This window comes from Maylandia zebra, linkage group LG7, assembly GCF_041146795.1.
Source record: "Maylandia zebra isolate NMK-2024a linkage group LG7, Mzebra_GT3a, whole genome shotgun sequence".
Taxonomy (NCBI): Eukaryota; Metazoa; Chordata; class Actinopteri; order Cichliformes; family Cichlidae; genus Maylandia; species Maylandia zebra.
This window is the reverse complement of record NC_135173.1, coordinates 61,989,492-62,005,732: the sequence shown is the minus strand read 5'-3', so window position 1 is coordinate 62,005,732 and position 16,241 is coordinate 61,989,492. Positions and strand designations below refer to the sequence as shown.

The following is a 16,241-nucleotide window of genomic DNA, read 5'->3' as shown; positions in this document are numbered from 1 at the left end:
CTGACAATTAAATTCGTATGGATACCAGCACATTATGGTGTTATTGGCAATGAGGTGACAGATAAAATTGCAAAGAAGGCTGCTAAAGGAGATCCAGTTGATTTAAATATCAGTATTAGTAAAGCTGAAATGAAGAGCATGTAAAACAGAAAATGAGGGAAAGATGGCAACAGCAGTGAGAGGAGGAGGGAGACAGGGAACATGAGAGCACAGGGAGAACCAGGAGAGAAGAGACAATTATATCTCGATTCAGATTTGGACACGCTGGGTTAAACAGCTCACTATTCATTATAGGGAAACATCAAACAGGGAAATGTAGTCACTGTGGAATTACTGAAACCACTGAACATGGTCTGTTGCACTGTCAAAATTATCAGGAAGGAAGAAGCCAACTAATTCCAAATCCTGGGGAAAAACAAGCTAGATATAAAGGATTTATTGCAAAGGAACTCCAGTTGTGAAAGTTTTATTGCTTTATTTCAGTTTCTAAAACAGACCAATTTATATGGAAGGCAATTTTTAAATTTTGTTTATTTTCATTTTTATTTATTTTTTGATTATTTGGTATGAGCGAATTTTTGTCCACACTCCAAGGCACTTGGTGGCGGTAATGCACCACATCGTTGTTTGCCAATCGCCAAAAAAAAAAACGACGACGACGAAGAAGAAGAAGAAGAAGAAGAAGAAGAAGAAGAAGAAGTAAAAGGGGTTTAGTGCTTCCCCCGCAATAGTAATAATAGTATCCGACAGTACGTGAATGCAGCAGTGGGCTTCATAACAGTGCTGTTGAACTCGAGGGCTGTGCTTCGAGCAGAGAGGACGGTAACATGGCTGCACTTTTCAAAGCAAGAAGAGGTAGGAACATTATGAAAGAAAAGACCGAACAATGAAGGACTTTCAGAAGAAAATTTACCTGTCACTAGAACACGATATTTCTCTAATGTTAGCTGTGCACGAACGGCAATATCACACCAAGTTAGCTTAGCCCAACACATAACCACTGGTCACACGTTTATGTTATGCCAAGCATATGTTTCCATCATTGAACACTATATATGACACTATATATGGCAGTAAAAATCCACACGTCTGCCAGCTTTGAATAACTGATATAAAAGGCGACGTATCTTAGTGGTAAGCATGTTTGTTACTGTTAGCTCCTCGGCTAAAAGGGTTACAAGTTTGTCGTCTAGCTGTGATCAATAACTCTAACAGCACCGACTCCATTTTCGAGAGGAACTTCTGTGTTATCAGAGTCTGAGTGAGAGAGATTTCTTTCTGTCAGGATTTTTAGAAGTGTCAAACATGCGATGGTGAGCTCGACCTTTTACCTAAATAACGTGACGTTTACTGGTGAGCCGGTGTCCTGTCTTCTTCTTCCGGCTGCTCGCTGTAGGGGTCGCCACAGTGGATCGTCTGCCTACGTCTCACCCTGTTCCAGAATCCTCCTCTATCAGACCAACCCTCTGCATGTCCTCCTTCACTACAATCCCCCCCCTGAGAAATTCCTCTTTTCCTCCTGCCTCGCGGCTCCTTCTTCAACATCCTCTGTCCAATGAATTCATTATACGCATGTCGAAAACCATCTCAGCCTTACCTCTTTAACTTTATCTCCACATTGCTCAACCTGTACGGTCCCTCTGATGTCCTCTTTTCTAAGCTTGTCCATCCTGCTCACTCACAATGAAGATTTGAACATCTTTAGATGAGTGTCCTATCTTTGTGTCAGTGCCACTGTCTCCCAACCATCCTTCTGTCACAAATCCCTGACACTGGTGTCCACCCTGTTCACAGCACTGCATTAAAACAGAGTATGATTCTGTGATGGAAATCAATGCATGGCCCAAGAAGACTTCCAGAAATTGCTGTCTGTGAACACGGCTCACTGTGCTGTCCAAATGCAGAGAAGAAGCCTTTTATCAAAAGTGCTTGTGGAACTGGCAGCTGCTGCACAGGTCTTAAACACAGAAGATGATGCTGAACCACATCCTGCATCTATTCCAACAGCATGTCCTCCCTGGAGTTCAGCCTTTCACCAACTAAAAACATTTGGATGTGAACATGAAACCAGAAATGGGACAAAGTAGACCCAGGACTACTGAGCAGCTAGAATCCTCTGTCAGACAAGAAATGGACAAAGGTCCAGCATCTGCTCTCCTGAGTTCACAGGAAAAAAGAGGAGATTCGAAACAGTGGAAATATAATCCCATCCTAGCTTTTTTTTTTTTTTTTTTTTTTTTTTTTTTTTTTTTTTTTTGACAAGATTTCCACCAAATTCTGATGCATTAAATAAAATTTAATTGAACAGATGGAATTTGATGTGGCGGTAAGATACCTTCTTCATAATATGGGCATGTTTGAGCTCTTTTTCAGGCTGTTAGGACTGCAATGTTTCCAGAGCTGTGTTATTGAGAGTCTGCTACAACAAGCACTGTTAATGCATCATAGCACTGATGAAATGTCAGTGTAGTTAATGAGCTTTGCACTTTCAGCTGTCCTTTGTCCTGACAGTTCACGTAATAGCATAGCAAGAAAACTGAACTTTATGAATCATTACACTTGTAATAATAACATGTCACATCTGGCTCGCCCAGGGTATGTTTGAAGCTGCAGCTGGGGCTCATTATTAAGTCTTACCATCAAACCAATTAATTAAAGGGTCACATGGCTTTTGGAAAACGTGCTTATGTAACTGCTGCTGGCCCTGAATGTCCTTCAAAGTTAGCAGGGTTCATCCTCTGGGGATCATGATGGTTTCTACACTCACTATGAAGTAATTTATTAACTGACTGCTGAATGGCTTAACAGCTTTTGAGGGTTTTCAGTCTGAATCCAAGTGGCTAGTCGGATGATGCTGTCACCTATAGCACACACCACAAGCATGACTAAATATTGATAAAGTTGATTTATTGAGTATTCAAAACCTTTTTCTTCTTCTCTTCCTCAGCTCTCAGCTCGTTTTTCACTGGTTGTCGAAGCCTGTCTCAGCTCGCAGAGTTACCAGAAACTCATCAGATACTCAGACAGACCTGCAGAGACTACGCTGACAGAGAGCTGTCCCCCATCGCTGCCAGACTAGACAAAGAGCATGTTTACCCCGCTAAACAGGTACCCGCACAAAGCTGCACAGTGACTATTATCAGGCAAAATGTGTAGTTCATCATAAGTTTGTGTCTAAAGATACCAACATTTTTTCTCGAATCCTGAAAGTTTCTGAGTTCATCTTTAATATCCATCTGTCCTGGTTCTTAGACTGTGAGTAGGCTGCACTGGGACCAGGAAGTTCATGAAATACACAACTTTTAAAATCATTATAAAACTGAGAAGTGGAAGAACTTTGGAATAATGAAGAAGAAGAATAGTGCGAGATAGTAATAGAGATTCAGTGCTTTGGTGAATGCATAGCTGTAAATATTCTTTTGGCCGTCCAGATTCAAGAACTGGGGGCAATGGGTGTGATGGCCATGGAAGTACCAGAGGAGCTGGGTGGAGCTGGGATGGACTACCTGGCGTACAGTCTGGCTATGGAAGAAATCAGTAGAGGCTGTGCCAGCACCGGAGTCGTGGTCTCTGTTAACAATGTGAGTACAATCTGTCAGCAAAGAGAGCCGAGCGTGAACATGGCTGTGTTTGTCTTCTGATTGCTGCCTGTTCTGTGTTATTTGGCCTATAGTCTCTGTACATTGGACCGATACTAAAGTTTGGTACAGAAGAGCAGAAAAAGCAGTGGATCCAGCCGTTCACCACAGGAGAGAAGGTGGGCTGCTTTGCCCTCAGTGAGCCAGGTAAATGCGACCTGTCTGACACAAAAGTCTGCTTTAATTTTGAGTCGTGTAGTAGAAGAAAAACAGCCCAGTCAAAGTCCAGATCTAAATCCAATCGAGAATATGTGGCAAGATCTGAAAACTGCTGTTTACAAACGCTGTCCATCTAATCCATAGGTGTCAAACTCTGGCCCTAATTACATTTGGCCCGCGAAGCCATACCAAATTACTATTAGAGCTGGCCTACTGGTATTATACAGCTAATATATATATATTTTTAGTATTAAGCTTTGCTTGTTCCAAATTCAGTTTTTCAGCAAAACTTGTTGGAGTCCATAAGAAAAGATTCATTTTTATATCTGGAGGAAGATTATTATTATTATTATTATTATTTTTAATAAATATTAATGTTAGCCCGCGACTTTGTTCCAGTTTTGAATTTTGGCCCACTGTGTATTTGAGTTTGACACCCCTGCTCTAATCTGACTGAGCTGGAGCTGTTTTGCAAAGAAGAATGGGCAAAGATTTCAGTCTCTAGATGTGCAAAGCTGGTAGAGACAGACCCTAAAAGACTGGCAGCTGTAACTGCAGCAAAAGCTGGTTCTACAAAGTATTGACTCAGGGGGCTGAATAATTACTCACACCCCACTTTTCAGTTATTCATTTGTAAAAAATGTTTGGAATCATGTATGATTTTCCTTCCACTTCTCACGTGTGCACCACTTTGTGTTGGTCTTTCACGTGGAATTCCAATAAAATTGATTCTTGTTTGTTGCTGTAATGTGACAAAATGTAGGAAAGTTCGAGGGGGCCGAATACTTATGCAAGCCACTGTATATATATATTGTATATACTCAGTTCATTCAGTTCAATTTTATTTGTATAACACCAATTCACAACAACAGCTGCTAATATATGTGGATGTGATATATGTTTAAGGGTTGTCTGGACACATTTTAGCACACATTTTTCTTTCTTTCATCAAACTAAAGTAATTGAATTAAAATTCCAGGCAATGGCAGTGATGCGGGTGCAGCCTCCACCACAGCACATCAGGAGGGAGATGAGTGGGTGGTGAACGGAACCAAAGCTTGGATCACCAACAGCTGGGATGCCTCTGCTGCCATTGTCTTTGCCACCACAGACAAGACACTGAAACACAAGGCATGACGCAGTACATTTCCACGTTCTCACCGCAGAGATGATGTACACCTGTAATGATGGGGAATGCTGTTTCTATTCTGTAGGGAATCAGTGCTTTCCTTGTCCCCATGCCACACCCAGGGCTTTCTCTGGGGAAAAAGGAAGACAAATTGGGCATCAGGGCCTCATCCACTGCTAATATTATCCTGGAGGACTGCAGGATACCACTGGGATACATGCTGGGCCCACGTGGATCAGGATTCAAAATCGCCATGGTTAGCTCTGGATATTTTCTTTGTAGAGATGTAATGAAACAGACAATGATGCTTTTTTTATGTGAAAGGCTGGTGGAGGCAGACTTTGCATTTTTAGAATTTCATTCAGTCATTTTATTCAATCTTACTCGTGACTCCATTTTGGGTCTTCCTCTTTTTCTCCTGCCTAGTAGCACATAACACGCGCATATAACAACTGGGAGACTTGTTTGTGTATATGCTGTCATTACAGTGAGAACAAAGTTTATTTGGACTTGACATACCATATGTATGTTGTGTAGCTAAGTTACTGCTAGCTTGTATTTCCACTAACATGTGTTTGCTGTGAATCATGTTTGCAAACAAGATGGGTTCATTGTCCTGTAACAACAGGAAATGAAGGACAGGCTTTATTAGAAAATACCTGAAATTTCCTGGCTACTGTTAGTTAATGTTAGCTTACCCACTTACACAGCATGGGTAGATGGCAAAAGTTGGTCTACTTACTCACTAATGTTAGCAGCAAAATACTGACTGAAGCCACATCAGTGTTTTTTAAGTTACATTGTAATGTATTCAGATTTGAGCAAAAACCATTCAATACAGGGCTGCAGCTATCAAATATTTTAGTAATTGAGTAATCGATCTATGAATGGAGTAATTGGATAAGAAATACTTTTGCCTTATTAATCAGCAATGATAAATATTCAAAAGATAAAAAATACAGGTCTTTCAAAACAAACTGGTCATTGATTTCCATTTTAGAGATGTTTTTTGTTTCATTCCTCATCTGATTCATTTGTCAAAAAACAAACCCTTTGTGGTTTTTTCCGCAATGTTAAATGTTATTTATTTATTAAATTTTTTTAGAGAAAACTTTTTCTTAAATGCAAAAATATATACATGCTCTCAAGTAGTGTCAAAGCCAAATAAAATAAGGTAAATATGTAATCTAAAATAAGGCATAAAGCATATCAACATTCTGGAGTTTGCCCTGTGTTTGGAAAGTTTTTGTGCCACTGAAAGCAAGATGTTATGATGGTATTTAATTTTTATATTTTTAAATATGAAAAATATTGGGTGTGGGTGAAATGCTTGCATTCGCATTTCCATGATGAAAGTGGCGCGTACAGAGACGTGCATTAAACACAGCATCGAAACAAGAAATTTTTTTTTTCTTTATAATCGAATTATTGAAAATACTTGATGGATCATTGGAGACCATTGTATATTTGGACATGGTTCCTTGACATGGTTTAATATAAATCAAGGTGAAGGCTTTTCTCTCTTGGCTCTTTCAGAATTGTGTGCATTGTTACAGTTTTCCCATTTTATACAGGGGGGGAAAGTAACCGTAACCTCCCATCTTTGTGTTGCACAGCAAACGCTGGACAGCGGGCGGATCGGCATTGCAGCTCAGGCTCTCGGTATCGCTCAGGCTTCTCTGGAATGTGCTGCTGATTACGCACACAGACGAACTGCATTTGGAGCTCCCATTGGCAAGCTGCAAGCCATTCAGGTAACAGGAGAGTTATAACAACTGTTATTTTACTGTATTTAAAACCTTTCTAAGTGATGTTCACTTCTGTTGCTTGCCAGGATGTTGAGAAGTTTATCTTGGGACACATTTCCACACAAAGCCCTGATTTTAGCATGTAGCAGTTGTCTCTGAAAGAACATTTATTTGAGTTCACGGGAAGCCTTGATGTCACGTTTCCTCTGACAGGAAGCTAAAAACACAAAGCTTTTTATTTTAAGATATTCAAAGTAAAGCCAGAAGTATATTTATACTGGAAGACCAGGTTGGACTCATCAACTTTAGATGCTTCATTTCTCATCTAATGTATCAGTCTCTGTTTCCACTGTGTTGTGGATGGTGGGGGCTCATTTATAAGCCTTTTTTATATATGAGAAAGCTGTTGTTCGGAGCTTTATGATTCATATCTCATTCTTTATGGTTCAGGATGTAGTGTCTTATTTGAAAATATCTATACAAGTCTTTAGAGGGGAGTTGGAATTGTTCCTAAATGACTTGAGCTTTGTTTTGTTAGATAATTGATTTATTGTATTAAGGAGATTTGTGCATTTAGCATATTAAAGGTATGATTTTGGAGTATCTCCTAAATTTAGTGCATACACACAAACGCTACACAAGGACTAGATGGGCATTTATTTGCTTGTGATGCTGGGTAGCTAGTGAATCATTTGGGTTAGCAAGTAAGCTAGGATTAGCTAATATAAGTCAGACGAAGGTTTGGTTGCTTACACAAAGAAATCTTCCAGGGTTTTGAGGCAACTGTTGTTAATTGGAGCTATAGAAATAATACTAATTTGAACTGAATTGAAAACAAATTCAGGGCGAAATTAGAAACGGCTTCAGTACAGTATTCTGCTGCTGCAGTCAGATTGCAGGGTTGCTAGTTTCTAGCAAGGCGTAGCTAATAAAGTAGCGTGTGTGCGTATGTGCTGTATACCTTCCTCCCATTCACTGCAGGGCAGTATATATGGTGCTTGGCAGTGTTGTGCTGAATGTAGTTTTCTTGATGCTTTTAATTCATGTAGTTCAAACTGGCAGACATGGCTGTGGCAATAGAGGGCGCTCGGCTGCTCACCTGGAAGGCTGCGCTTCTTCGAGACTCAAAGAAAGCATTCACTAAGGTACCGTCACCTCTGAGTTAAGGTTTGCATTTGATAGAGAATATCAGACATCACTTTTGGCTCTTCTTCTCCTGCAGGAAGCTGCAATGGCCAAACTAGCAGCGTCTGAAGCTGCAACTTTCTGCTCACACCAGGTAACAAAGCGGTTGTAATGCAGAGTCAAGAAATGAACACATACAGACCCTTCTTCTTATCGTCGTATATTCTTTTTGCACTTCAAATCAGGCGATCCAAGTTCTGGGTGGGATGGGTTACGTGACAGACATGCCTGCTGAGAGGCACTACCGTGACGCCCGCATCACGGAGATCTACGAAGGCACCAGCGAGATCCAGAGACTGGTGATCGCTGGCCAGCTGCTGAAAGAATACCAGTTATAAATGGACTGCTATCGCTGTCTGTCTACCTCTGATGTGTGATCAGTCAGCTCAGACTCCACCTCATCCTTTAAGACAAAGAGGCCTTTCTCATCTTACTTGACAGCTTTGAAACAACTTTGACGCCAGTTAGATTGGAGATGACACTTTTCAGGTTATTTTATGCCGTCATGGCTGGAGGAAAAACGGGAACCAGTTCAAATCTACTAATCTGCCCACCTAGCCTGACCTAAGCGTCAGTTCACCCACATTTAAAAGAAGGCTGATAACATACTCGTATCCAATGATAAAAGTAGATCTTCTTCCTAAGTGATTTTAGGATATGAACCACCACAGAGAACCTCATCAAAGCTGCTAAAGGACAGCACTCCCCACCACAGTCAAAAAACAACTGGGGCTCTCTTTTGGATATGAATGCAGTTCCAGAGACTTGGAGAATCCACGCTAAGAAGCATCAAATCTCAAACAGACCTGAAATATAGTAGAAAACTTTGAGCTTCAAATTTCAGGAGAGGAAATGTGGCATTGTAGAGTGGTTTACAAATGCAAATAAAAGTATGAAAATTGCAAAAGACTAAAAATTACAAAATAATTGGTGAAATGAAGAAAGGGAGAGTGTGTTCCAAAAGTATTTTGCTTATAAAGGTTCTTCACTGAGAGATGTGACCCAGAAGTATCTGTGTGGTGGTCATAACACTAAGATCATATACATAATAATACAAATACTAAGGAAAGGAGCTTCCATGCTTCCTTTATTGCTTCCATATGACTGTTCATTAAAACAATTAAAGGCAATCAAATAAGCCCAAACATGGAGGAGGAAACAAGTTCCACTGGATCGCAGCAGGAAAATATAAGAAAATAAGATGCATTCTATTTTATAGGCGTCGCAGGGTGAACCGCTGTAATTTCTATACAAAGATGCAGCCAGTTCACTTCAGTGAAAAGCAGCATTCTGCTTAGAGCATGGAGAGGCCTAGCGACCAGAATAATCCAGTGTGACCTCATGTTTAATACGAGAGCCTCTTTGAAAACAGCCGTCACTGTATTGCTGTGCCATGTGTGTGAAGTAGCTGTGACATACTGGTATTTTTATATGTCACAGACTTTTTCATTCACATTTGCGTGACTCGATTAAAAATTCTCCTGAATGTCAAATTCATACAAATACACAACAAATTCAAATTCGAAATTTAAATTTGAATTTGGATTTGAAATTCATACAAATACATCTACCGTATGACCGGCCACAAAAATTCTCCTGTTTACAACTGTCAGTCACAAACAGACACAGAGTCTCTTTATTAAACCCAGCAGATTTTTAACGCGTGAAGAAGGCTTTCGTTTTCTGTAGATATTAGTCTGGCACTAAATCTTCCTCCTCCTTGAAATTGCCAACCTTTGTAATCGTGGGATATTTTTCACAGGCTGTTCTGGTTTATTCGACCTCCATAAACAACAGTGTTTGAACACATTGTGGCCATGTAAGGTGCGCATTTTGTAATCTATCCTCTGCATATTGCAGTTTCAACATAGCGGACATTCGTCGTCACACTGATGAGGAGAAACAAGCGAAAGGCTGTTCCAATTCTCAGCTCACCAAGCTTCACTTTTCCTGAGTCCATAGCAATTTTCCTACCTTTAAAAAAAGGAAAAGTAGTAAGAAGGAAGAGAGGTTGGGAATAGGAAAAGGAAGGTACTTTTTGAACACACCCCGCACGTATTATGTGTATTGTATGTGTTTGGAACCCTTTTGAGACACATTTCTCTCCCCATACATGACGACCTTTATTGTCATTAGTTACTATTGGGCTTGTCAGTGTGGGTTGGTGCTATGAGCAAACACTGTGTAACGAAACCCTCTGGGATCATGAATATTACCCACCTTTGATGGGGTGTCATACATGAACTGGAGGACAAATGACTCTTTTCTTTGGCCTCCTATGAGGAGGTTAAGCCACCAGTGGGCGACAGAGTGCCTTCATCCGTGGCTCATTAATTACTGATTGAGTCATCAATCACTGCACTATAATCACAGACACAAGATCAGCGAACTCCCACTTGCCGACTACAGTTTTTTCAAGATAAAGGGTTGAAGGAGGTCACTTTTTTGATTTATGTGTGAATGTTAGAGGTTGTGTAATAAAATCCTGTATATCTGCCTCACATACCTCCTGTGCCTCAGTGGCTTGTACATATTTTATCGTAACACATAGTGTGCAGATGTTGATAATAAAGAATTGCTGATGCCATAAAAATGATCTGTGAGTGAATGAAAACTGGAAATTATGTCCCATCACATAAAAGACGTCAGCAACAATGCTCCGGTCGGCTGTGGGGTTTACATGATGCTCAGTTGGTACCAAGGGTACAAAACTGCAACTACTGCCAAAAACGTCCACCCTAAAAGTGAGTCAGTCCCCACAGACTCTCATGTTAGCATGTCCAACTTTAAAATTGAAGCTTCATAGCTCAAAAAAGAGTTGGATCGCAGACGGTTTCAGTTTTTAAATTACTCATGTTAAAGTTTGAAGTCAGTCATAATTGTGATCTAGAAGTTATCATGGAGCACAGTGTCCCTGTTTCTTTACGACAGGCCTATGAAACTAATAAATGAAGTCACAGTAGTGATGGAGGACGTGCTAGGGACAGCATGAGATGGAGACAGATGATCTGCTGTGGCAAATGCTGAAGGGAGCAGCTCGAAGACAAAGAAGACGGCTCCATCTTTTATATACAGTCCATATAAACATGCAAAACATTCATGACTGTCTTTGCTCTCTTGGGCTATCGTGAATGCTTTCCGAACACTGAATAATTAGTAGATCCGTGGCAACATGTTGATTGTGCTGAGCTTAGTCCCAGTGTTATCCATGTTTTAGAATGATGTATGGTTGGAAGCACTGGGAATGCAGGAGAATAGTGTTCTTACCTTGTCATTTCTAGCTTTTATATCATTTGGATAGAATTCTGGCTTTAATGTGCTTAGACGTGTTTAATCAAATAGTTCTTTTTTCAGGTTCTTTTAAAAACAGAACCTTTAAGACTTTTTCAGGTAATTACGTTCAGTTGTCAGGGGTTTGGTTTTTTTTTAAGTTCTGAGCTAACTCCAAGTTTGCACCATTGATCTTCTAGACTTTGTTGTCTAAACACACATGTAGTATTTACAGTGTACTGGGTTTGGCTGCTTTCTCTTTAAGCAACACTAAAACCAAAAACAGGCTTCTTTTTGAAAAGTGGAAGTTGTTGTTCCACTTGCTTGGAATCTCAGTCAGAGGGGAAATGTTCGTGCGATTGGCCACATACTGTGTGTGTGTGTGCTGTGTGTGTGCTGTGCGGGGTTGTTGTCCTGATGGTGTTTGTGTGCATGTTTTCCTTTTCTGTTTATGCACATGAGGGCACTAATTGCTCCACTCTCCCAGATCTAGGCCAAGCACCCTTTTGATTGCACAGACCCTAATGATGTGCTGGGTGCACTGTTCAAATGGCTCTCCCATGTACCACTCTGTTAGGGTGCAAGAACCAGGAATCTGATTATTTGCCATTGTTTTTCTATTTTTAGTTTCCTTTACAGACAAACCTGCTGATGACACTGTCACACCTACTTTATGAATGTACCAGAAGGCCAGAAGACCTTTATAAAAGAAGTGAAGCTCATGGTAATATCAGAGAGTGTGGACCATCATGTTAGTACAGTAACAGCAACAGTCTAGATCTTTTTAAAGCACCCACTGAGATGCCTAAACCAACAGCCAGTAAACATCCCATCCCGGGTTAGGCTGCTCTGTGACGGAAAAGGTTGGCTTTGCTATACTCAAGATTCTGGATTGGTTTGTTGGTCCAAATGGGAAACAAAAGACATTAAAGCCCTGAAACTGTGAGTGCTTCAGTGAGAGGGTGTGGTGGCTCTCTTGTGCTGTGGAGGGTATTTTGCTTGTGTGCTTTGGGTTCTCTTGTCCCCCCGAAAAGGAAGCAACACCTTGTATTGGATTTTTCTTCAATGCCTCATCATCTGTTAGCTCTTTCAGTGTGTTTTCTCTACGGGATAAAATTAGAATAGCTAACAAATATTCTTATAAAACATACTGAGTGTAGTTAGGTGGGGGAGAAAACTGTTGCACCATCTTGTGTTCCAAAGTGGTATTACACGAACACACATCCTGGTCCTAGTTCAGCTTCATTTCTCTTCATCACTCTTGTTTTGGACAGAAATCGGAAGCACTTGTTTTGTCACATTATTTTAATCACTTTATTATGAAAGGTTTTAATTTGCTTTTAAATCACAGCCACTTACAAAACGGACCTTAGAATTTTCTACAACTGAAATAGTTCATATATTTTCCTCACGATTTTTTGATAACAGCAGGCAAATGCGTAGTGATTGATTGACTGAGATATAAATAGTAAAGGCACACAAGTGTTTTTTCTTCTTTATTAGAAAAAGTACTCTAAAAAATACCTGAAGGCATAAGGAGAAATGCAAACTGTCCCCTTGATTAGAGCCTGGGTGCGCAGGGTTTGAATTATTGCCAACCCTGCGAATTCTCACAAACATCGAAATAAGTCCACTGACTGAGAGAGGAAGAGGAAAACATATTTACACTGAAGCCGTTCAGAGGCCGAGGCTCAACATTCGGCCTCAGCAGCCACATGGTTATTAAAAGTTCCTGGCAACACATTCAACATCTTTTCAATCCTAAACGCGTTTCTCAGGAGTGAACTGCTGACTACTTCCGCTATTGGAAAAATACTACACAATATTCAGAGCAGTAACTCACATATGTGACACGATCGTGCTCCGGAGTTACAGTTACAGCTGCATTAAGCGTCAAATGAGCGCCCTCAGTACGTCACATGAGTATGTATAGAGGCACCGCATCTTTCAGAGATTCAAAATAGCAAAACTGCTACAAATCAAAGTGTCCTGTATACAATGTCTTCTAGTTTACACATACAGGTTCTTGTTGAACTCCCCGTTCACTGCGATCGTCTTGGTCGGAGTGTATTTCATGGGATTTGCGCCCCTGACCGTCTGGGAGAAGGAGCAGCACAGCAGGGTCCCGCCGAGCAGCAGCAGCGCGGCGGCCGCCCAGCCCACATAGATTGCCGCTCCGATCTCTCTCTTCTTGGAGGAAGGGATGTTGGGGTTGTTGAAGTCCAGTATGATGCGATGGGCCATCCAGCAGAGCGGGACGAGCACGAAGAGTCCGCTGATGATGTAGATCACTCCCCCGGCGTGAACCACTCTCGCCTTTATCGTCTCATCCCTGATGCAGTTGGTGCACTGCGCTCCGGCCACCGTGACCGCTAGGGCGACGATCCCCAGGACTGCGGAGATGACCGTCAGGGCGCGCGCCGTCTGATGATCCTGCTCGAGAGCCAGCATGGAGTCATGCACTTTGCACTGCATCTGGCCGGTACTCTGCACCACGCAGGACATCCACAGTCCCTCCCAGAGGGTCTGAGCCACCAGGATGTTGGAATCGATGAAGGCGCTCACCCTCCACATGGGCAGCCCGCAGGCGACCATCGCCAGCAGAGAGCCCGTGACGCACAGCGCCAAGCCCAGGACCTCCAAGCAAGCGGTGAGCATGGCTTCTTGTAGCTCTTCTGATGTTCTTTGTGTGGGAGGAGAAGTGAGGGAGTCTTCTGGTTGCTGACTGCTCTCTACCGTCCTGTCCTGACGCCTTTTACAGCGTGCGCTCACAGGCTGCTCTTTTATCACGCTGCTGCTCAGCCTCCTGAAAAAACAGAAGCCGCAAACTTTGAGCCAATCAGCTGCGAATGCATCTTTGTCTCAGCCAATTATAAGCGTGCATCAGCAGGCACGCTCCTGTGTGCAGCGAACCGGAGTTCAGTCTGTGGGATGGCTTAAACTCTAGAACCCATACATTGATACAAATATGCAAATATATTTAATACAACATCTTCAGGAATTACTTGTATGACAACTCGTATGTGTTAATTGAAGGTCTGAATTTGTTGCTTTAACTTAATTAGTCATATTAAAGTTGGGTTGAGCAGTTTAACATTTTGAATTCTGTTGATTCTCTCAAAGTGAACCAAACCTGCCAGTGAAATGACTGAAATGCTTACCCTGGATTCCAATTTTTTCTTTCCTCAAACGCCCTCAGTGAAGTCAAGATTTTAAAACTGACAGTTTCCACCCCATACTTTGACTTCAGTGACATTAAATGAAGACAGATGCCTTCAATAGTCAGAGATGCCTTTATATATTTATGTATCTCACTGCAATTATTATTTTTAATTGTATTATATTGGCTTCACCAAAAAACCCTTTTGCTTCTGACCTTCATACACTCACCAGTTTATTAGATACAGCTACTACTAATACAAATATCAAATTCCCCATGGTAGTGAGTTAATGGATTTAGTCATAACCACCGGCTGAAGTTCAAAGTGAGCGTCAGAGAAAGTCCTTGCCTCTGATTGGCTATCCCTGCTCTAAACATGGATAGACTCAATCTCTTTAGCAGTCAAATGTGGTCTTAAAAATGATCCCTGAGTTTGCTGTACATTTTACCAAGTATCTTTGTAAATACATCATTCTTCCTACTCTACAAAGATCTTTTTATTTCTAAAATATGAAGCCCAGAAGCAAAGCAGAGACCGTTATTGATTTGTCTTTATCAGCTTCTTAATGGGAAAACAGATGTTAACATACCCTGTGTGTGTGTGCGCGTGTGTGTGCGCGTGTGTGTGTGTGTGTTTACTGTAGAGAAAATGATGCATGCTGATAGAAGCTGGACCACACCTATAGTAATTACTCTATCACCAGTGGGGTCCCAGAACATCAGTGTTTTAGGTTTTAGTTATGCCGACATTGCACTGTAGACAGAAGGGGAGCAGTGCTATTAGGGGGGGTAAGAAGGGCTGATTCACTCACTTGTATGCCACACAGTAAATAAACACAAACAGGGTGGAGGTAGGAAAGAGGCATTGTAATGAAGACCTTCTACAAAGCTCCAAACCACTAAAATAGTGACTAACATGATGCAGGGATTTCTGTTCATAATTTTTATGGACAGGATTTCTAGGCACAGCCAAGTGGCGGAGGGCTTTCACTTCGGTGGCCTCAGAATCTCATCTCTGCTTTTCATGGATGATGTGGTTCTGTTGGCTTCATTGGGTGATGGCCTCCAGCTCTCACTGGAACGGTTCGCAGCCGAGTGTGAAGCAGTGGGGATGAGGTCAGCACCTTCAAATCTGAGGCCATGGTTCTCAGCCGGAAAAGGGTGGAGTACCCACTCAGGGTCGGGATGAGTTCCTGCCCCAAGTGGAGGACTTCAAGTATCTCGAGGTCTTGTTCGCGAGTGATGGGAGAAGGGAGCCGGAGATCAACAGACGGATTGGTGCTGCGGCCGCAGTGGACTTTGGTGAAGAGAGAGCTGAGTGTAAAAGTGAAGCTCTCAAGTTACTGGTCGGTCTATGTCCCTACCCTCACCTATGCCTACGAGCTGTGGGTAGTAACCGAAAGAACGAGATATAAGTGGCGGAAATGAGCTTTCATCCGAAGGGTGGCTGGCCTCTCCCTTAGAGATAGGGTGAGAAGTCCAGCCATCCGGGAGGGGCTCAGAGTAGAGCCGTTGCTCCTCCACATCGAAAGGAGCCAGCTGAGGTGGTTCGGGCATCTGACAAGGATGCCTCCTGGGTGCCTCCTGGGTGAGGTGTTTTGGGCATGTCCCACCGGGAGGAGGCCCAGGAGATGGCAGAGGTTAAGCAGTTTCCAGATTCTAGCAGTTAAATCTTTTTGTCTCTACCAGCTGTAGTACCGTTACAGACAGGTTCAACCAGAACAGCAGTAAATCAGAGCTATACTGAGGGAGATTAATACATGGGCAAGATGAAAACAGTCAAACAGAAAATGTTTGCTCTTACTGAAAACGTGATGGCCAATTCATGATCACGTTTTCAGATTAAGGGCAGAGGTAGCAGGTGCTACTCCAGCTTGGACGTCAGCATGCCGACAAATGACCCTCCTCAGGAAAAACATAATCAGCTCTCAACCTGGGAAACTCATTACTAC

The 16,241-nt window shown here is 41.9% G+C and overlaps 2 protein-coding genes across 2 annotated transcripts; one reads left to right on the top strand and one right to left on the bottom strand.

Moving 5' to 3' along the window:
• The first annotated feature begins 696 nt into the window (after positions 1-696).
• On the top strand, positions 697-10,455 carry acads (acyl-CoA dehydrogenase short chain). The gene is made up of 10 exons (XM_004572793.3): positions 697-855; positions 2,948-3,108; positions 3,432-3,581; positions 3,674-3,785; positions 4,777-4,928; positions 5,012-5,182; positions 6,543-6,680; positions 7,724-7,819; positions 7,897-7,953; positions 8,045-10,455. Exons 1-10 carry the CDS (start codon positions 828-830, stop codon positions 8,195-8,197), a joined length of 1,218 nt encoding a protein of 405 aa, XP_004572850.1. The 5' UTR covers positions 697-827; the 3' UTR covers positions 8,198-10,455.
• Positions 10,456-12,416: 1,961 nt separating this feature from the next.
• Positions 12,417-13,903, bottom strand: cldn5b (claudin 5b). The gene has a single exon (XM_004572794.5). It carries the CDS (start codon positions 13,785-13,787, stop codon positions 13,140-13,142), a length of 648 nt encoding a protein of 215 aa, XP_004572851.1. The 5' UTR covers positions 13,788-13,903; the 3' UTR covers positions 12,417-13,139.
• Positions 13,904-16,241: the final 2,338 nt, after the last annotated feature.